The 19,993-nt window shown below is 40.5% G+C and overlaps 3 protein-coding genes across 4 annotated transcripts; all 3 read left to right on the top strand.

Moving 5' to 3' along the window:
* Positions 1–9: 9 nt before the first annotated feature.
* Positions 10–2,895, top strand: c9h9orf85 (chromosome 9 C9orf85 homolog). The gene is made up of 4 exons (XM_029439649.1): positions 10–344; positions 516–622; positions 1,298–1,411; positions 2,000–2,895. The coding sequence occupies exons 1-4, from the start codon at positions 243–245 to the stop codon at positions 2,274–2,276; spliced, it is 600 nt and encodes a 199-aa protein (XP_029295509.1). The 5' UTR covers positions 10–242; the 3' UTR covers positions 2,277–2,895.
* Positions 2,896–6,274: 3,379 nt separating this feature from the next.
* gda (guanine deaminase) lies at positions 6,275–14,171 on the top strand. Its single transcript, XM_029439861.1, has 14 exons — positions 6,275–6,510; positions 7,031–7,119; positions 7,234–7,405; positions 7,570–7,657; positions 9,814–9,919; positions 10,531–10,558; positions 10,659–10,766; positions 10,968–11,075; positions 11,186–11,283; positions 11,728–11,795; positions 12,194–12,340; positions 12,580–12,698; positions 12,806–12,833; positions 12,928–14,171. The coding sequence occupies exons 1-14, from the start codon at positions 6,382–6,384 to the stop codon at positions 12,990–12,992; spliced, it is 1,353 nt and encodes a 450-aa protein (XP_029295721.1). The 5' UTR covers positions 6,275–6,381; the 3' UTR covers positions 12,993–14,171.
* Positions 14,172–15,869: 1,698 nt separating this feature from the next.
* LOC115013383 (uncharacterized) lies at positions 15,870–19,981 on the top strand. 2 transcript variants are annotated; one of them, XM_029439651.1, is made up of 6 exons: positions 15,881–15,999; positions 16,075–16,157; positions 16,714–17,025; positions 17,243–17,409; positions 17,618–18,822; positions 19,294–19,981. In XM_029439651.1, the coding sequence occupies exons 3-6, from the start codon at positions 16,776–16,778 to the stop codon at positions 19,658–19,660; spliced, it is 1,989 nt and encodes a 662-aa protein (XP_029295511.1). In that variant the 5' UTR covers positions 15,881–15,999; positions 16,075–16,157; positions 16,714–16,775; the 3' UTR covers positions 19,661–19,981. The 2 variants fall into 2 exon arrangements, with proteins under 2 accessions (XP_029295510.1, XP_029295511.1); XM_029439650.1 differs by lacking the exon at positions 16,075–16,157 and having other exon boundaries at positions 15,870–15,999.
* The last annotated feature ends 12 nt before the right edge of the window (positions 19,982–19,993 follow it).

Genomic DNA, 19,993 nt, shown 5'->3' with positions numbered 1-19,993 from the left:
ACTATTTTATTAACCGTATTTGTAAACTAGTGTCAGCAACCTTTTCTATTTGTATTCCAGCAAACAGCTATTTGTATATATTTTTGATTTATTTCAACATCTGAAGTGGAGGGTTTGTGTTTTGACCTCAATGACGTCTCATGACGTGCTCCTACTTCTTCCGGGTTAGTCCTCTCTCCAGCGTGGTTATTGGAGTTGTATACCCACATAGCATGTGTAGCTAAAAAAAATAGAAGAATAAGATGAGTTCTCAGAAAGGTAATGTATCTCGGTCGCGAGGCCAAAAGCATCAAAACGACACTGCCTACAGAAACGACAAGTACGGAGCGACTATACAAGTGAAGGTTTGTGAACCTTGAAGTAATAATGTGTGTAGCGTTTGCTAGCAATGGACCTTTTCTGCTTTTGTCATTATTTTTTTCCAATGATAATGCATTTTTTAACATGCCATTATTATATACCTACATTATTATAACATTTCCATCATGTCTCTGCTTATGTGATCTTAATTATAGAAGGCAAACTCAAAGATCCATGAAGGGATCTGTCAACATTGTAAGGGTGTTCTGGAGTGGAAAGTAAAGTACAGTAAATACAAGTCACTGACACAGGCCAAAAAATGGTGAGTACTGCAGACATCTGAACTGATCTGCTCTGTTTATATTAAACAAGCAGGTACCATGTGGATTATACTTCAGTTAGTTAATTAGTGTTTTTATGTATTAACCAAAACACTTGCAAGTTTCACAGCTTCACAACAGCTCAAATTAGCTTCATATCCGTCACTACACAGAACATTTCTTTGCTTCTGGGGCCACAAGAAAATGTGAAGGCATCACATTGAGCTCACAGAGTCTCTGACACAGTAGAGGCAGACCTTAATTAAAAGGATTCTCTGGAAATTTAAACCAGACTAGACACATTTGCCTGCCATATATATATATATATATATATATATATATATATATATATATATATGCTTTAACAAATTCCTTGTATGTGTACACACACTTACGCCACTAAAGCTGAATCCAAGTCTGAATTGCAGGACTACCAAATAGCGTCTGACATTATGTTATAGTGTTGTTGTACATATCTGCCCAATTCTCTCCTGCTAGCCTGGCCAATCTTGATTGTTATCAAATTGAGTTAAGTGAAGTAACAGTCAGTGGTACAGACTTTGCAATTGTGTCACACTGTTGTATATGTGCAGTTAAGTGTTTTGGATTTGTTATGTGTAGTTAGTTCCAATGTGAAAATGAATGACATTTAAGCATGCATTGTTTTCTTCTTTCAGTATCAAGTGTGCTCAAAAGACAGTGAAGGATGCATATCACATCCTTTGTAAGCCCTGTTCTCTTCAGCTGGGGATCTGCTGCAAGTGTGGGAAGAAAGGGAACATCGTTATTCCGTGAGTGGTCCTGTATTATTAGTACGCATGTTTGTTTTTTATGTGCAGAATCATTCACAAAAGGGATAAAAGACATTTAGTGTTCTGATCTTAGGTTAATTATCAACCTTTCTGCTTACTATTGAGAAAATACATTTCTTTTTAGTGGAGCCAATGTTATGTTTTTCCTGCCTACATTTCCAGTAGTGACTCCTAAAGAAGCCATTCATAAAACATGTCCTCACATTGTATATGAAGATTATAAGAAATGTAGTTCACGTGTTCCTTATCTGGAGGCAGGATAAAATCGTATTTCTTTTATGAAGTCAATCTTAGTATTTTTCCTCATGGTCAAGCACATTCAGTAAATTCTACTGCAAGTCTGCCATCTTGTGGACAATACGATACATTACAACTGAATCTTGGAAACTCTTTGACAGCATTTTAGCTTCAGTCTTTACATATCCATTTATTGCCCTTCACACATTCAATATTTTGTCTTCCATATATTCTCATGTATCATTTCATCTTTTTCATTTGGTTTCATTATACGATTCAAAACAATGCTTGAGGGATTTTTTTCCAATTTATTTCTCTCTCACTGTGTAGAATTAACTCGCAAGGGGACAAGAAAGAGGAAGAAGAAGAAGAAAAAGAAGAAGATGCTGTTGAAAAGCAAAAGAAAGGACTTGGACGAGGGAAGAAAGACGTGGATGACTTGGACAGTGACGATGTTGATGATGATAACTTAAGTGACCCCGCAGATGATGATGATGATGATGATGATGATGAGGGAGAGGATTTAGATAGTGACTCAAAACCAAAGAAGACTCCAAACAAGTCTGACGTGCTCCCAGATGTGTCCCGAGTCAGCTTTAAAGACTAAACACAGTGGGATGGTTCTTGGGTACCAAGTGGATCATTTTTTTCCTCCTCTTTTTTTTATTTTTACAAATCAAGTTGTCTTATCAAAGTACATTATGAGGTTTGAGAGATGACCATACTCAAATTAACAAATTCTGCTGGTTTGATGCAGAACCTGGAAGATGAGTTCATGTTCAACTCTGGGGAAGTTGAGTTGACAAAAGCGACCAGATGATCCAGATGTTGTATATCATTTTGGATATAAATAACTGTAGATTAAGATGAATGGGATGTGCCATGTACTGTCGAGCTGCAAAGATTAATTGATTAGTTTTTAACTAATCAATTAATTGGCAACTACTTTGATGATCGATTTGAGTAATTAAAAAATGAAAGAATCTCTGATTCCAGCTTCTTTCCACTGGTCGACATTTTTCACCATTTCCTGACATTTTATAGACCAAACATCTCGTAATTAATAGTATTAAACTAGTATTAATCGAGAGAATAATACCCAGATTTATAGACTATGAAAATAATCGTTAGTTCCAGCCCTATTGTACTGTACACTCTCAAACCCATTCTCAAACTATGCCAGCTGGATATATATATTGTAATGTAATAAAAACCTGTACACTTTATTTGAAATTCATTCAAATCTTCTCACAATAACTGAATTAATAGAAGAATCGCAGAAGTAGAAGCTTTGCAAGAACTGACTCTGAAATATTGCCCCTGTCATGCACACTCATATTTTATATTTACGCTCAGGCGCATGTTTATTAGGTCCGTCTAATGCAGTCAACCGTCCTGCATCAGCTCCTCCCTTCATGAAGGTTGTAATGTTCAGTTTTAGTTTAAACTGTTTTAAATACAGCGCTGCTTGAAAGTTTGTGAACCACCGCTCTGTTCTTTCTTGAGAGCAGAGCCTTCCCTCTAGCAACCCTCCCATGACCGTCATACCTATTTAACTTTCGTCTGTTTGTAGACGTGTGTACCTTTTAGCTCAGATGCTGCCCGAGAGGTCTGTAACTCCAGAGGTGATATGCGGGTTGGCTTTTACCTGATTTATTATTGTTCTGGTGCTTCTTGGTGATAGTTTTGAAGGGTGTCCACTTCTAGGCAGAGTTGCGGTCATGTTTGATGCCCTCTATTTGTAAATGATTTGTCTTACAGGTGGATGAATGGAGCTGGAATCTTTTGGAGATGGTCTTATAGCTTTCCCCAGACCGATGGGCTGTCAGTACCTTCTTGCTGATGTCCTCGGATATCTCCTTTCCTCTCAGCATTGTTCTGTGTGGGTACACCTTGGCACTACAGTAGTTTGCTTGGTTTCCTCTCTTTTAATCTGTGTTGCCCAACACTTTTCCTAACAATGTCTCATTTGATTAGTTTGCTTACTTGACTAAATAAGCACAGAACAGAATCTGTTACCTACTTGACTTTACCAACACAGCAGGGGGGGGGGGGTTCACTTCTGCACACACACTAATTCCATATTTCATGTAGTTTTTTTTGGCTACTCACACAATTCCCTCTAAACAAGTATATGCAATTGATAAACATAAACCTGACATTTCATATATAGACATCTGGTGATGATCAAATAAGAAAGTCATGGTAAAACAGCAAAAACTCTAAACTGCTCAAGGGGTTCACAAACTTTCAAGCAGCACTGTAGGTGTTGATTCAACTAATAAGTATGGAGGCCGTAGTTGAATTGTGTTATAATGAGAAAAGATCTGATCTTTTGTCCACTACTATAATATGACGGAGCATTGACTAAAGATTAGAAACGTGTCAAGTACGGGTTGATTCGTTTAAAAGAATATGCCAATAGTTCAAAGCTTACTTTCTCAATAGGATATGCGACAGAGTGACAAATGGATGGTTTTCGCAATGAGCGCATAGGATGCCCATGTATCAATGCCGTGTGATATATTTCTCACATGGCTTTGTTCCGCTTCTACGCTCATGACTGTGAGGTCAACGTTCAGACTTATGTTAACTCTGGAGTCCAACTTAAAGGTTTACTGAACTAGAAGCTGCTCTCTGTGTTTAAAAGATAAACTATTTGTATTTGTTAGCTTTAAATAAGGAGTGTTTGGAGTGGTAAATGGGGAGAACTTATTGCTGTGGTAGTGAAGATATCATAGCTACCAAGTTACCTATTTATTACCCCATTGTTCTGTACATCTAGCCTCTTGTTAGCACACTGTCACCATCCTATATGTCCTATATGTTTCTGCTCCGTCATTACACACTTACAACAAATAAAACATTAACATTAGCAAAGATATTCTCACATTATATGACAAACTAGCTGGATATGATCTCATTAGTTTCCCCATTATTATTCTCTTATTAGCAAAAAACACTCCTCAATTACCCATTATGAAGATGTTACGTAAAGAGCTGTTTAAACACACTATGAGGAAACGTTTCCAACACCACAATGACAGCTAAAGTGGACTGACAAAGAGGAACAAGTAACCTCCCAAGACTATACCCAAATGGGGATATGTGCAGCCTGTCATCCCCAAAATTATTGCAACGTTTGCAATGTTTTAAGTTATTTCAAAATTATAATTTAGTTTCAGGAGGAAGTGGTCATATGCTTATGTGTAGCCTAAAGCAGTGGTTCCCAAATGGTGTGTCATGGGCTGGATCAGGTGGCGCTGATTTTTTAAGTTCTCTTCTTACCTTTCCTCCACTCTGTCTCTGACTGTCCGTGTGTGCGCTCGCGCGCGCGCGTGTGTGGGTTCGGAAGCGGAGAGAATGTAAATACGCAAAGCTATAAGAGATAAGAGATAAATGACCTAAACGTTAAGTTTATTTAATAAAAGAGCACCTGTTCAATGTGAAAAGTGAGTTGTGAATATAAAAAAAAGAAAAACGTCTTGAATTTCAGGGGGGGGGGGGGGGGGGCACAGGGAAGCACTGTACTTTATCGATACTTTGTCCTACACACTTATTTCACAATATAGAAACAATAGGTATTTGGCCTGGTGCTTTGGCATAAATATAAATAAAACAATCATTTAAAAAAAAAAAATCCATTTGCACATGTTGGGAAATATTAGAGTGTGACACATCAAAGGCTCTCTGCTAGTGTGAAGGAGAATAGCTTCTTACAAGGACAAGGCTAAATACATGTTCACAGAGTGATAACAGTGATACTATGTGTTATAGAGGGGATTTGCCCGGATATGAACACAAGTGTGCCTTGAGATTTTGGCTTGGTCTGGTGGGTGTTTGCCACAGAAAGTTTGGGAACCCCTGCAATAACTCTATTACTAAAGTATGTTTGGACATAGACTTATTGCTGTCTCTTGAAAGACAGATGGTACAGGGTCGCGAATTCTTTTCTTTTTTTAATTACAATTTTCTTTTGCTGCTTTGCGCTTTCACATTCCCTCCTCCGCTGTACTCCGCGAAGGGTGGCGACACCTACAGTAAGAGAGGAGTGGAGGAAATGAGAGGGGTGAACACAAATAAATGTAAATGTGATTAAATTGTTTCAATCATTTGAGTGATTCAATGACACTAACACTGCACTTATTCTTTGAGATAAAAAAAAGAAGACTATATCATGACATATATTTGCGCAGGAAAATTGCGCACTCAAGTCAAGTTTTACTGCATCTGGTATAGTGGTATTTGCCACAGAAAACGTTTAGTTTATTGTTACTCTAAAAGGAAGACAGTGCCTAAAATGAGCAAAAGGTGAGGGCTGTTACTGTCATTGTGACTAATAATCAAACAGGCAAAGTTCAACGGAGCTTAGCAGCCATACAGTAAGTGCTGTACCTGATTGACAAACCTCCTATTTGTGATAGCTGTTACACAAAAGCACAACCGTCTTTTTTTAGCTGATCACTCAGTCTTGGGGACTCTGTGACTAGCGGATAGTTATACTACAACAACAACAACGTGTCAATCAGAGAAACCCCGACACGCTCATATACACACACCCTATCTTCTCATTGGCTGCAGGATGTATCTGGGGGTCGTGAGTCCTAGTGGATCGTGGTGAATGCAGCTTTCCGAAGACAAAACCCTGGTGCGCTATTGCTGCTGCAGGTATCTCACTGTCACTGCTCGACTCGGACTGCTCTAGTGAAAGGATGGCACACTCTAATGGACCCACCACCCAAATTGCTCACGTATACAGGGGAACATTTATACACTCTACCCACCAAACAGCGCTGCAGCTCCTGGAAGATACGCTCCTTGGGGTGGATGAAGACGGAAAGGTTTGTCAGACTCTAAACATATAATAATAATAATAATAATAATACGTTGCTATTTATGGTTTTGAAAACGTATGACGTAAGCTATGTGTTTGGCTTTTATATATCATTTGATAAATATATTTGGCTCATTGTAACTACTCCTAAAAAAGAGACATAATGTGGCACAAAAGACTAAAAGAGATTTCCAAACGGCAAAGGGCGTAAATTCGTTACATAATACTTTAATTGCCTGCATTGAGCTGTTGCTGAGCAACTTTCAGAATTTCATCAACACATCAAACACCTTTACATAATCTCACATGGAATACATGTATCTTTTTACAGAAGCTGTTAATGAATATATACACTACACTGTAAATATATACTGTATGGTTCTATACTTGGTCTTCAGGTCTCCCCCTCCTGCTTGGGAATGAAAGAAAATAAAAATAATTTTCAGCTCTCACAGATTACTCTCTTTTACATGCAATCGCTTTTTTTGTAATAATTGACTCTTAGCTGATTTCCATTCTGCTGTCAGATTGCTTTCATTGGGAAAGGTGCAGAGTTAGACAGACTGTCTAAGAGATTTGGATTCAGTCCGTCTGAAGTCACTCAACTGGCTCAACAGTAAGTAGAATATATTATTGTACAATATCATATGGATAATGAAATCAGTCTCTGCATATAACATAACATAAATACTGCATGTTTGAACCATTGCCATGACTTGATGCATTACAGTGAGTTCTTCATGCCAGGACTGGTGGACACGCACATCCATGCGCCTCAGTACAGCTACACTGGCACAGCCTTGGACATGCCCTTACTGCAGTGGCTCAATACCTACACCTTTCCTGTGGAGTCATGCTTCAAGGACCTGGAGGTTGCCCAAAGGGTGTACTCTCAAGTAGTGGTGAGTTTTCTGGCCTCATGAAATAAGTGAGCAATACATTTTATACAACTACTTTCTATGTTGATGACATTGTAATTTGCCAATCATTGAGAGTCCTTCTATTGTTGCACAGTCTGGATGATTTGAGAAGTGTGTGAACAATTTAATGGTTCTGTGCTTTACAGAAAAGGACCCTGAGGAACGGAACAACAACTGCATGTTACTTTGCTACCATTCATACAGATGCCTCTCTTCTGCTGGGCAAGATTGCAAGTAAGATATCCTACACACACACACACACTCACCCACTCACTCACTCACTCACTTCATACATACATAGACTTTGACCCTAATTAAAAAAATATTTTAAAAGTACTAGTAATGTAAGTTTGTTATAATACAGTTTATAGTGATGTGGTGCTCGGGATAAATACAGTTATATCTATCTATCTAAATAGAGCGATGGTAAGCCAGCAGTTTCTGACATATTCAAGCTGTATAGTCGCTATTATAAACAAAGCAGTAGCTCCCAGCGTGTTAATAGATCCATACTGTATGCTTTGTTTGACTGTGGTGAAGAATACAATATAAGACCTTGATCCATCAGATTAAGCACAGTAGTTGTAATCTATAGCTTCACCGTCAAACTGATTCTGATATGAGCTGAGCAACCAGCTGATAAGTTGTTCTCATTGGAGTCTGAATTGGTCCTGTTTCCCTTGGTAGTCTCAACTGGGTTTTCTGGATCACCTATATGCTTGGTCCCTCATGTTATGTAATATAAACACACATCCTCACCTAAACATGTAACATGTGAACAACTGTACATCTGTACTGCATTGACTGATTTCGCCAGCTTTACACAGTCATTATGTGTTATAAAGGTTGTTGAACCCTCACCTTTGTCCTGTTCTGAGCAACTTGTTGTTTTTCAGCGTAAGCACATGTATGTATGTGCATATGCCTGTTTGAGAATTTCAAACAATAATATAGTAATATGTATGTTTAATTTCCTCTTGTGCACTGTGAATGTATTAGTTTATCTTTTTTTTAAGTGTTACGTAAAGAATAATAGTATACATGCACACAAAATCCAATTTATTAATTTTTTTTCTCAGGCAAGAATCTTGTAAGGTCCAATGTTTAAAGTCCCAGGGAAATCTGATACACATGCACATTTTCTGCCTGATTTGAGTGGAAATGTTTAGCCACAGTAGCACAAAGCTCTTTCACAGTCCTGAGTGACCTGATGATTATGTACAGTGTCTGTAACATTCAACTGGTTGAAGCAAAACCTTATTACTATACTGTAACATGAGTGGCTATCACCTCTCACAAACCACCAACACATGTGCTGTATGCACTTAATATAAATATGGTACAGTATTGATAAAAGTTCAAAAGTACAAATGTCAATGAAAGAATGAATGATTAACATGCTTCGTCGACCATAACTTAGTGGTCACAGAATGCATTTGTAATGTCCCTTGTTCTAGTAGTAGATCATTTATAGAGCCAGCCTAAACTAAACTAGCCAGAACGACCAGAGGACCCTGAATCTAGCTCATCTAGATTGAATGCAATCCTTTCGATGTGCTTTACTTGTGCTTTTCCTGCTATGAGAAGTCAAAATGTCTGCTTAGAAAAAGCTTTTTCAGACATCTAGTTAGGTTGAAGTTGGGTTGAACTATACTGGAAATCACGAGAATCACAAAGGGTCAGAGAGATGCCATCAAGCACAGTCTATGCGTGCCTGCCCACACACTCCTGATAGCTTGACTAAACTCAAAGGAAATCACCTATGTGATGGTTACAATGAATCTGTGGGACCTTTATTATGTATTGTTATGTCAAATGTTTAAAGTGCACTGTGACTGAAAGATAGGTCAGAGAAGATTGTTTAGGTGATAACTTGCCATTTGCATGCACATGTAGGATGTGTTTGTACTTAGCTGTGTGATGAAGGTATGTGTTGGTATGTGCGACTGGGTGTGCATTCATACAAGAAGACTGGGATTAGGGCTTGTGCGGGACAGCAGGATTTGACTCTGACATATGAAGGACCTGGAATGCTGTGATATGCCTCGGGGGAAATTATGAAGATTGTTGAATAGTTTTTTCCCCCTAAAGAGAAATCTGTATGAAGTCGTCAATTACCCCTGGGATATCAAAGGAAACTCATTTATATCAAACATCTCTCATATACCTTGTTCATATTTTGTCAAGTGCATTGTGTTGTATTTTCATGCTCAAGATGTGTCACATGGACTATGTTGCCAAATAGCAACACATTTGGTGTGCGCTCAAAACCCAGTTAACTGACTATAGGCCAAAGTTTTCTGACAAAATGTCATACGTAAATACAGTTTAAATGACTTAACGGATTAATGTTTATTCATTCTTTTTACTCATCCTAATTTTTCTTGCAGATGATTTTGGACAGCGTGCCCTGGTGGGCAAGGTGTGTATGGACAGGAACAATTCTGTGAAACATTACAAAGAGACCAATCAGGAGTCTCAGGAGGAAACCTGTCGGTAGGTAGCAACTGTCCAATTCAGTAGGACGACCTTTTAGGTCTGTTGCCTCTAGCTTTGCTGTTTACAGTTGATTCAAACGAAAACAACGGAGAAGGGGCTTTAAATGGTATGTTTGCCCTTTCAAAAACCTTATGTAACGTTGATAATGGTTCAGCGTAATGCTGGGGATTTTACTTGGGTGACAAGAGATTTTTTTTCAGTCAGGAAAGATTCACTGAGGCAACAACTTTAGTTACACTGAATTTATAAAATGTGTGTCGGAGAAGATGCAGTTGTCAGTTTTAGCACGTAAAGCTACAACAGTTGATAGAATATGTAACACATAGAGCAGATAGCAACACATAGAACGCAAATGTGAATTTATGAAAATACATTTTTGACCTTGACTTTTAAATTACATTTTACTATTTGATACTTGAATCAAACACGTGCACTTCACAGAGAGTGTGCACCTCTTTCTAAAGTCACATTCGCTTCATAAACCTTTGTTTTTGCTGATAAAATAATCAACATTTTATGCAGAGACATTTACAACCACAATCCTCTGTAGATGTCATTTACAAAAAAAGTTGTTGTAAAGGTAACAATCATTGTTTTGTTCCCTCAAGGTTCATTGCCGAGCTCTTAAACAAAAAGGTAAGATTGTAAAATAACAACTTGAGGACGTAAGAAAAATTCAAGGTAGTCCTGCATTTAAAAATGAACAAATTGTCACCCTCGTGTCCTCTGTGTGTAGTATCCTCTGGTGAGGCCAGTGGTGACGCCCCGCTTCGCTCTGTCCTGCACAGGAGCTTTGCTGGGACAACTTGGAGCGATTGCTAAGAATAACAACCTGCACATTCAGGTATGCTCACTGTGGCAACCAAACCAGGCTACGTCCACAGGGGACTGTTGCTATAGAAACCATTTAGAGTGGGGTTTCACACTCATGCAATTATCGAAGGCAAAATGCTGACAGGGAAGAATACAATAAAATCAAAGTTAACGCCCCAGATTCTCTTAAAACAACAATTGTAATGTTTGACATATGTGTGTTTATTTCCAGAGTCATATTAGTGAAAACGTAGAGGAAATTAAGCTTGTAAAGGAGCTGTTTCCTGAATCAAAGTCTTACACAGACGTGTATCACAAACACAACCTGCTCACGGACAAGGTAAGGACACCTCCACATTTCTGCTGCCACACACGCATGCAGACATTTTGTAGAAAATTAAAGATGCTAAAGATGATGATGATGATGATGATGATGATGATGATTCACAGACAGTGATGGCCCATGGCTGCTACCTCAGTGATGAGGAGTTGGCTCTGTTCAGAGAGACAGGAGCCTCTTTGTCTCACTGTCCCAACTCTAACATCTCGTAAGTTTCTCAATAGACAATAGACCAGGGATGGGCAACCTCACTTTGTGCGACCCGCGAGTCAATTTCCAGAAATCAATCTGTCGGAGCTCCGTGAGGGGGGGGGGGGGGGGGTGCGGGGGGTGCAAAGTGGCCCTCTGGCGGTGAGGACACACTTTTTGTGGCCCTTCCTATCCTCAAAGTTACCCATCCCTACAATAGACCACAGTTGTATACATATTGTAAGCGTATTGCTTCCTGTTTCAGTGTATGTGAATGACATCAGCTGACAGGAATGCAAATCCATTGAAACGGTCTATATGTGACCAAATGCCTTTAACCCAGTCTGATAAGGAATTGCATGACACAGATTGTACAATAAAATAACAATTAAGCAAAACAGTATGACAGAACTATGCAACAGACTGCTCTGTATCTGTCTCATGTCTCTCTCTATCTGCCTAGGTTGTGCAGTGGTATGTTGGATGTCCGCAACGTCCTGAAACACAAAGTGAAGTTGGGGCTGGGAACAGGTGGGAGCAGAGCAACTGTGTGCACATTTGAAGTATTACCAGACCACATTAGACAATGTTTGTTACACTCTAAAGAAGCAGTAAGATTATGATTTTGTACATTCAAGCATGCATGAGATAGGTGCTATGTTACAGAGGTATGTGGCTTTACAGCAGTCAATCATTTGTGCAAGTGCAGTCAGCAGAGATATTTGACATCAGCTGATCACTTTGATTGGATCGTACTGGTTTAAATGTCCAACTGAAAGTTTAAAAAAATCAACGGATGTAGCCTAGTGGGCCTTTAAAAGCTGAACAAACTGCTTTTTCCTATCCACATTACGTGTTTGTGAATGCTTGTGCTCGTGTCTATGCGTGCTTTTAATCATTTCCGATCTGTGTTTGCGGTGCTGCATCAGACGTGGCGGGGGGCTACTCTGCCTCTATGCTGGATGCTGTGCGGAGAACTCTGGACACATCCAAAATCTTGACCATCCAGAATCCAGAACATGACACACTCACCTTTGAGGAGGTGTTCAGACTGGCCACACTGGGAGGAAGCCAAGGTGAGACACAAAACCAGCTGTCGCTTAGAAACAAAGGTGGCATTGTACAATTAAAACATGTGTTCTGTCTCTTTGTTAATCATATTGTCCACCAACATTCTTGCTGAAGTGCAGAAAGGCCTGATTCAACACATTAGTTGTGGCCTGTGGGAACAAGATATTTTTGATGGTGACTGATTGCAATTTTACGGGAGGGTAGAGAATACAACAGTTTCTTTTATGATGCGCTTCGTCTGTAGCTTTGTCCCTGGATGACCAGACAGGGAACTTTGAGGTGGGGAAAGACTTTGATGCCCTGAGGGTGAATGTAGCTGCTCCTGGTGGACCCATCGACATGGTCCAGTGTGAGGGACCAAAGGTTAGTAGTGGGGCTTAATCTTAATCTTAATCTCTTTGCACATAAATTAATAAAAGCAGAACATTTTCTTTCAGTGTGTTGCTAATTTATCATCACTTCAATTTCAGATTATTTTGGAAAAGTTCTTGAATTTGGGTAAGTGTCAATCTCCATTTATTTGTCCAAACCTTTCAAACTCTAATGTGCCACTCATCATTAACTTTGTTTGTCTTTGTTACTTCTTTGACAGGTGATGATCGTAACATAGTCGAGGTGTTTGTGGCCGGGAGGAAGGTGGTACCATTCGCAGAGTAAACGCTTTGGTCACCCCCCCACCCCCCCCCCCCAATATGTGCAGCCCAAGAAGGATTAGCTGGACATTTCCTACCTGTGCATGAACTTCACTGCTGCACAATTGTATGGAATTAATTATCACCATGAACGTTTTACTGTTAACAGATTACAAGACTGTGGTCAGATAATCTTGAAATGGATCTGTTCTTGAAGCCTCAAAGGGGAAGTACTAGACTTCAAAACAGGAATTAAGGGACTTATTAAGTGCTGGGAATTTGTTGATCTTTATTTTTGTGTGCTAAAACCTTTGCAAATCTCTTTTTTTTATGTTCATGTACACACTGTTGTAGCCTTTTAGTTATATTTACCTCAACTGCTTACTTAAACTAACTAATATTCAAGTACTGGTGATGGCAGTGCGCTAACTGCAACACATTTTCCGTTGCATGTGTTGCCTCAAGAAATTTAAACTGCACAATTGTCTATAAAGTGAAGTGACATATTAACATAGGACTGCTGGTGACGTAAAGCTGCTCGGTGTTGCCGCAGTCACCTGATTATCTTCAGTGACTTAGTGATCTCATTTTCATGCATGTGTAGCTATAAAACGCTTCATGATCAGAAGACTGCGTTTTACTTGAGTTGTAATCGTTGCTCCTTTAGTTTTTACACTGTACACTCCACTCCAGGCGTTTAAAACCACAAAGGCACAAAAGCATTTTATAGCAATCTCTCAGTTTCAGTATGATTTATATCCACATCAGATTGCAGCTCCCAGTGTGGTGAAACTGGGAAGTCATTAAAAGTTACCATTCCAGACTGTTCTCTGTTTATTGTTTATTTTCACATTACACTTTACCTGGAAATCAGTGGAAAGTGAAATTGTTCTTAACCTGGTGCCTTATTATCAGAGTCAATTATTTTTGATACAGTTTTGTCATACGAACCTCAGATTTTCTAATCAATTCAAAGTTTTACTACTGAGATTGTTGATTGCACTACTACTAGGTCGTCCTCAGACGGGCTCTCCATCTGTGCTTCCAGTCATCCCGATCCTCCATGTATCTGGCTAGCTCCCCAGTGTTTTCTGCTCCCGCATCTTTCCTGAGTACGTCCACATATGTTATTGCGGGACGCCCTCGTGATCGGTGCACGTGTGTTGGCTCCCGCAGCACAAGTTTGCTGGCTGGCAGCTCTTGGTGTTTCTGGCCGTGACCTGCCAGCCTCATTCTCCTGACCGCTCTTTTCCTACCCACCCTTAGCGCCCCCCCCCCCCCATAAAAGTGTGTGTTGGTGACATGCTCATCCTTGTTGATGCCGAGTACCATACGCAGCATTCTCGTGTAGCACCCATCTAGGGATTTCTGCAGGGTGGGCTTCAGGGTCCAGCATTCACTGCCATACAGGAGGACAGACTCCACTGTTGTATGGGAGAAGCTGAGTTTCATTTGTCGGGGGAGGTTGGAGTTCCACACACAGGTCATGCCGTGCTCGGACGAGTTGACCCACGAGCCCAGGTATTTGAAATCATTGACTTCTTTTAGAGCAGTGCCTCCTGTTGTTTTTAGAGGTGGATGATCCGGGGGGATGTTATATGTTATGAACTCAGTTTTCTTGGCATTTAGCTGAAGGCCAACCTTGTAAATCATCCACATTTAATTTCCTTATGTATTTGTAATACCATTACAAACTGTGTTATGATTTAAATTAAATGGACTGATTGCTTAATATGTGTTTGTCCTGAGAATGTTTTTAGGACAAATTTACTTCTTTTATTTTTACTGTAAATCAAATTTTTATCATACCAAATTAAAGTTACTTTGTGATATGTGACATCATGGAAGATTTAAATAAAGAATACCACTAAGTCTGTTTAGATTTTTTTGTGTGCAGTTATCAAGCAGCTACTGAGGATCATAACCCAGAATGTAGGTAAAATATCTGGATTAACAAATTGTCCATGGACCCTTCCAGCTCACTAACAGACGAGTCCACAGCTTTTAAATCTTCACCATCTGGGCCAGACAGCTGAGAAGCTGAGGTGGCAGAAGAGTGACATGAAGATGGCTCTTGTCATGTCTCACTGACATCAAGGCCTATGTTCCACTTCAAATACATAACATGCATACCTCACACCGCCAATCCAATTTTAATTTTCAGTGTTTGTAATGGTAATTTTTTTATCTTGTCTTATTCTTCATATGCTCATCTAAGATTTGTCCTACTTACAGCGATTGAGCATGTCACCTTGACATTCTTGTATCTCTTGTATCAGCTAAATGTGCCGATTGTCTGTAAACATTCAAGGTATAAACACTCACTTAACGACTATAAAGTCTAATTCTATTCTCTGTTCTTGGAACTTCAGGACAGACTGTTTACACATCACATTAGACCGTTTGACACTCTGTTTTGTTGTTATTTAAGGAAGATGTGACTAATCTGGTTTGCTACAGATATCAATTTGTCAATAGTACAGACTGGTTACCAGGCCTTCAGTGATGTCCTACACAGTCCTACCTGAATTATCCCACCTCTTAATACCATCATTATGACGCCATGGCTCTAGAAACTATACATTTAGACAGAAACGCAGTATAACCGGGCGTTGCATCACCCTAACAACAGAGTTATATTAATATTTCCGAAGCATTTAGTTGTAAATAGCAGGTATGTCCAGCAGTACAATGTGCAGTGCCTCTCGGAGGCTGTGAGCGCATATATCAAAATTAAATGTATATTCTGATGATGTTTAGGCCAGCAGAGAAGGCCTTGCTGGCCCTGACGGCCCACCACTGCTGGTTACTGTGCTTGGTTTAAAATTAAGAACACGCCTTGAATGATTTGCAACTTCCTACATAGCCTGAGAGATCAAACTCAGGGCTGGAATATCCCTGGAAAATACAGTCAGGAAGTGTCGCTGTGAATCATGTTGAGCAAAGATTGTTACCGACACATTACTTTCTATACAACCCTGGCTTCTTTCTATTGCATTATTGGACGTAAAAACAAATAAGTGATTTTGCAGGTAAGTTTTAATGCATTATTGTTGGATATTACATTGTAGGCTACATACTAACTATATATCCCTTGTGACGCCTAGATCACAAGGTGTTGATGTTATTCCGATCCCTGCGTTGGTATGTTGCAGGTATATCGTTTCCTGACAGCACGTGCTGCTTGAAGGTGGTATGCTACTGTCACACCATTAACGTCCACTGATGCATATTTCCCATACATGGGTTTTAATTGACACAGTTGACCAGTTTCTCTAGTCTAACATGGATGTTGTTAGCCTAGCCAACATAGCCAATCCGACTAATCAATAACATACATTTAAAGCCAACTGAATTAATAACACTTGTATTACTGACAGGTGTTAGACGAGAGAAACTTCACGTTAGACGATCCTTTATTTACGGCGCTATATTGCGCAACACTGTCAATAAATACAATTAAATATACATGTATGAGAAATATATAACTTTATATTTTGGGTATCTTGTGAATTTCCCCCTGGGGATCAATAAAGTGTTATTGATGCAAACATATCACAATTTATTTGTCTACTGACCCCTTAGCACTGATTGCACATGACTACCAACTGTAGCCAAACAATCATTAAAAAAGGGGATTTCTTTATCTTTAAAAGCTATAAAAGATAAGAAATAATAAGAAAAATAGCAAATTGTAGAAAAAAAAGAAACTTGTTCTCTCTCTTCTATCCTCTTAATCCCCTCAGCCCTCCAGAAACAAGGGAAGCCTCCTCATCACACAGATCCAGCATCCACGTCCTGCCTGGAAATGCCTCTGTTCCGGGCTTCGGGTAAACGTGGTGGGGCCATGGCTCGCCCCGGGCGCAGGAGGAGGAGAAATATGGAGGTGATGGGGAGCTGCGGGAAGTCAGATGAAGATGGAGCCGTGCTTCCGTTGACACGACTGTGTCTATTGAGCCTGGCAGACAACATGAAGGAAGTGTGGGTGAAGGACTATGCTGATAACTACCTGGATCATTATTCATTCAGATACATCATGGGGCCTTTCAATTTTCTGAGTGAGTTTGTGAAAATGAAAGGTCTGCGGGAATTATCTTTATACTCTTGTGCAGAGTCAGAGGTTGAATAAGGAGAGGCACATGTTTTTCTTAAACTACTTTCAAATGTTTTGACTTATATCCAGATTTTAGTGATTTACAGAGTAATTGATCACTTCTAATCCTGCTACAATATCTCCCTGTCTGTCTCTCTTTCTGTCTTTTTCTCTCCATATAGCGGGTGAGCTGGTCGAGGAGCTGACATTGCTGCTGTGCACCAGAAAGCAGATGTCCCGGGCAGCCCTCCACCTCCTGCTAGTCCCTCAACTCCGTGGCCTGTCTCTAGAAAAGTGTCCTGGGCTGGTCACCGCCGCCCTCTGTGCCCACATTGCTGCACGTTGCCAGGTCAGATTGTATATGGTATAATCAGGACATACATGTAAAGAAATCACAGCTAATTAAATAAACTTCACCTAAACTAACTGTAAAACAGGAGTTGTACAGACAATTTCAGAATTTGATCAGTATGGTAAACGTTGTTTTGTTTCTTTTGATATCTTGTGTCTGGCCTATAATTCCTTAATGTCTTTATGTGTCCTCCTTGTTGTCTCAGTGTCTGTGGAGTCTGGACTTATCTGGAGCCCAGCAGCTGACCTCAAAGGTCCTGTCTGAAACCCTCTGCTGTCTACCTGCCCTGCGCTCGCTCTCCCTGGCTGGTACACCTTGTGACAGACGTGTAATCAGGACGATTGCCCACTGCTGTCGTTTGCTGCGCCATCTGGATTTATCTCGCTGTCATTTCCTTTCCCCTGCTGCACTACTTCCTCTTGGAGGTGGAGCTTCCTTTTCGTCCTCTGGCTGTCCTTCTAACTCACCTTGTCGCTCCTCGACATCCCAATCTTTTATATCCTCCTCTTGCGCTTCACCCCTGTCTCCTCTCCCACTCAGCAGTCTGCTGGCTCTGGATATTGAGTTTGGGGAACAAGAGGGAGACCCTGTGGCGGCAGCAGCCTACCTCCTCCTCTCCCTGCCCTGCCTGGAGAGAGTGGCCATGGAGGGCCTTGCACAGGCCTGCTGTCTCATCCAGCACAAACAATTTGGCCAGACAGATGAGTTCACTGACAGAGAAGGAGTTCCCAGGCTGGAGGAGGTGTGGAGGGATCGGAGGCACAGGCAGAACATGGACAGTTGGAGTAAAACAAGTAAAGGAGCAGCAGGGGGTGAAGAAGATGATGATGAAGAGGAGGAGGAGATGTTATTGTGGGAGGGGTATGGTGAGAGTGAGGAAGATGCAAGTAGAGATTTAGTTCCAAGTTGCTCTCAGAACCAAGCAGAGGAAAAAGGAAGAGTTTCATCAGGTGATGAACACCTGATCCTGCGCCTGAAGGACGTCAAGGGCTTATCATGTGACTCTCTGGACAGTTTAAGTCGTGCATGTCCTGACATCTACTCCATATCTGTGAACGTTGATGATTGTGAAGATCCCAGAGGAAGAAGCCAGGGGTCTCTGTTAGCTGCTGGACTCCAGGCATGTTCAGGCCAGCTGCGGAGCCTCTCGGTACACTACCCGGGCCCTCTGGTGGATCTCCTTCCTGCCTTGCAAGTTGCAGGCTCTTCTTTGGTCTCTCTCACCCTGGAGGGGGTGAAAACTAGCCCTCACACCCCTCTACTGGAGGTCATCAAGGCCTGTCCCAGACTCAAAGACCTGCTCATCTCTGCCGAGCCTCCCACCACCCCACACGTAGAAGGAGACGAGGAGGATCAGCGGGACGAGCGGGATCTTCCACAGCTGCCTAACCTCTGCTCTCTCACTCTCAAGTAAGGCTACTATTGAGGTACACTAGGTAGTACACAAAGAACTATTGACCTGTGTTTGGGAGTCAGGGGATTAAATGTTTTATTCCTGTCATGTATTTGACACAGCTATGATGGGGATCTAATTGTGTTTTTCGTAGACCTAATACAGGCTTCCTGCAGATCCTTAAAAAGCCATTGAATTAATTAATCTAAAAAGACGGCCTAATTTATTTCGAAAGCCTTAAAAAAAATATGGGACAAAGTATTTTATGAATCATTTTTTTTTTACGCTGCATTGCAAATTCTCCAAATAATTAGTAACATCGATAAAAAAAAAAAGTGCCTTTCACATTAACGTCACGCAGAACTGGATAGCGGAAACATTGCATGTCATTTGGTTTTACATTTCAATCCGAGTGGTTTCCTACTTTCTGTTCAAGTAATCCTAATCTATCAATCCATCTTCTTTGTGTCTCTCTTCTTTGTGTGAAGTTTCTCCTACGAGCACAGCCAAATGAAGCCTGTCATGTCCTGGATGTCCCTGAAGAGGGTACTCAAGTGTCTCCTGGCTGGTTCTCCTTTACTGGAGAAGCTCTCACTGGTGTCCCTGCCCTGCCCTCTGAACTGCATTTTACAGGAGGTACTGAGCAGATTGGACTTGGATTCACCTCACATCCCACTCGGACGTGTACAACGCATTGACCTGCCGCGGACTGATGTGAAGATGATAACAGTGAAAAGTGTTATGCAACGAAGCAAGAAACTCAAGTATGTAGATGTGAGTCACTGCTGGCATATCAGTCACTTCGAGATGTTGGACTGCAAGATGGACAGTAAAGTCCAAGTCGTCTGGTTGTAGTGAGGAGATGGGCATCTTCCAATACGGGAGCAGCACTGTTGAAGGTGGATGAATAATGCTTTAAATTAGTCAAATAAAAATACACACGTTTTACAGTGTGAATTGCACTAGTATCTCAGCTTGTATGACTACAACCCTAGGGTATAACTTTGGTTATTTTTGTACCTAAGGTCTGTAGGTTTACAGACTGTTTTTGCACTAAAAGATTGCAATATTCCCAAGTACTGTATACATATCAAAACATGGTATTCCTTTAGTGCCTTGAATGAATCACAAACTGTATCTTCTCCATTGTGTTTTAAATAAATCTTTTGACTGTCATGTTTTCTAAGG

Source organism: Cottoperca gobio, chromosome 9 (assembly GCF_900634415.1).
Source record: "Cottoperca gobio chromosome 9, fCotGob3.1, whole genome shotgun sequence".
In the NCBI taxonomy this organism is placed as follows: domain Eukaryota; kingdom Metazoa; phylum Chordata; class Actinopteri; order Perciformes; family Bovichtidae; genus Cottoperca; species Cottoperca gobio.
The sequence above is the reverse complement of the archived record's forward strand: the minus strand, read 5'-3'. Positions and strand labels throughout refer to the sequence as shown.

What these genes read in the sequence shown, in the direction of transcription:
- c9h9orf85 (XM_029439649.1), top strand. Translation starts at nt 243, where the DNA reads ATGAGTTCTCAGAAAGGTAATGTATCTCGGTCGCGAGGCCAAAAGCAT. An exon ending in GAGCGACTATACAAGTGAAG is followed by an intron (nt 345 to 515) that starts GTTTGTGAACCT and finishes TCTTAATTATAG; the next exon opens with AAGGCAAACTCAAAGATCCA. An exon ending in CTGACACAGGCCAAAAAATG is followed by an intron (nt 623 to 1,297) that starts GTGAGTACTGCA and finishes TTCTTCTTTCAG; the next exon opens with TATCAAGTGTGCTCAAAAGA.
- LOC115013383 (XM_029439650.1), top strand. Translation starts at nt 16,776, where the DNA reads ATGCCTCTGTTCCGGGCTTCGGGTAAACGTGGTGGGGCCATGGCTCGC. An exon ending in ACATTGCTGCACGTTGCCAG is followed by an intron (nt 17,410 to 17,617) that starts GTCAGATTGTAT and finishes TTGTTGTCTCAG; the next exon opens with TGTCTGTGGAGTCTGGACTT. An exon ending in CTCTGCTCTCTCACTCTCAA is followed by an intron (nt 18,823 to 19,293) that starts GTAAGGCTACTA and finishes CTTTGTGTGAAG; the next exon opens with TTTCTCCTACGAGCACAGCC.
- gda (XM_029439861.1), top strand. Translation starts at nt 6,382, where the DNA reads ATGGCACACTCTAATGGACCCACCACCCAAATTGCTCACGTATACAGG. An exon ending in GTCACTCAACTGGCTCAACA is followed by an intron (nt 7,120 to 7,233) that starts GTAAGTAGAATA and finishes GATGCATTACAG; the next exon opens with TGAGTTCTTCATGCCAGGAC. An exon ending in TCCAGTGTGAGGGACCAAAG is followed by an intron (nt 12,699 to 12,805) that starts GTTAGTAGTGGG and finishes CTTCAATTTCAG; the next exon opens with ATTATTTTGGAAAAGTTCTT.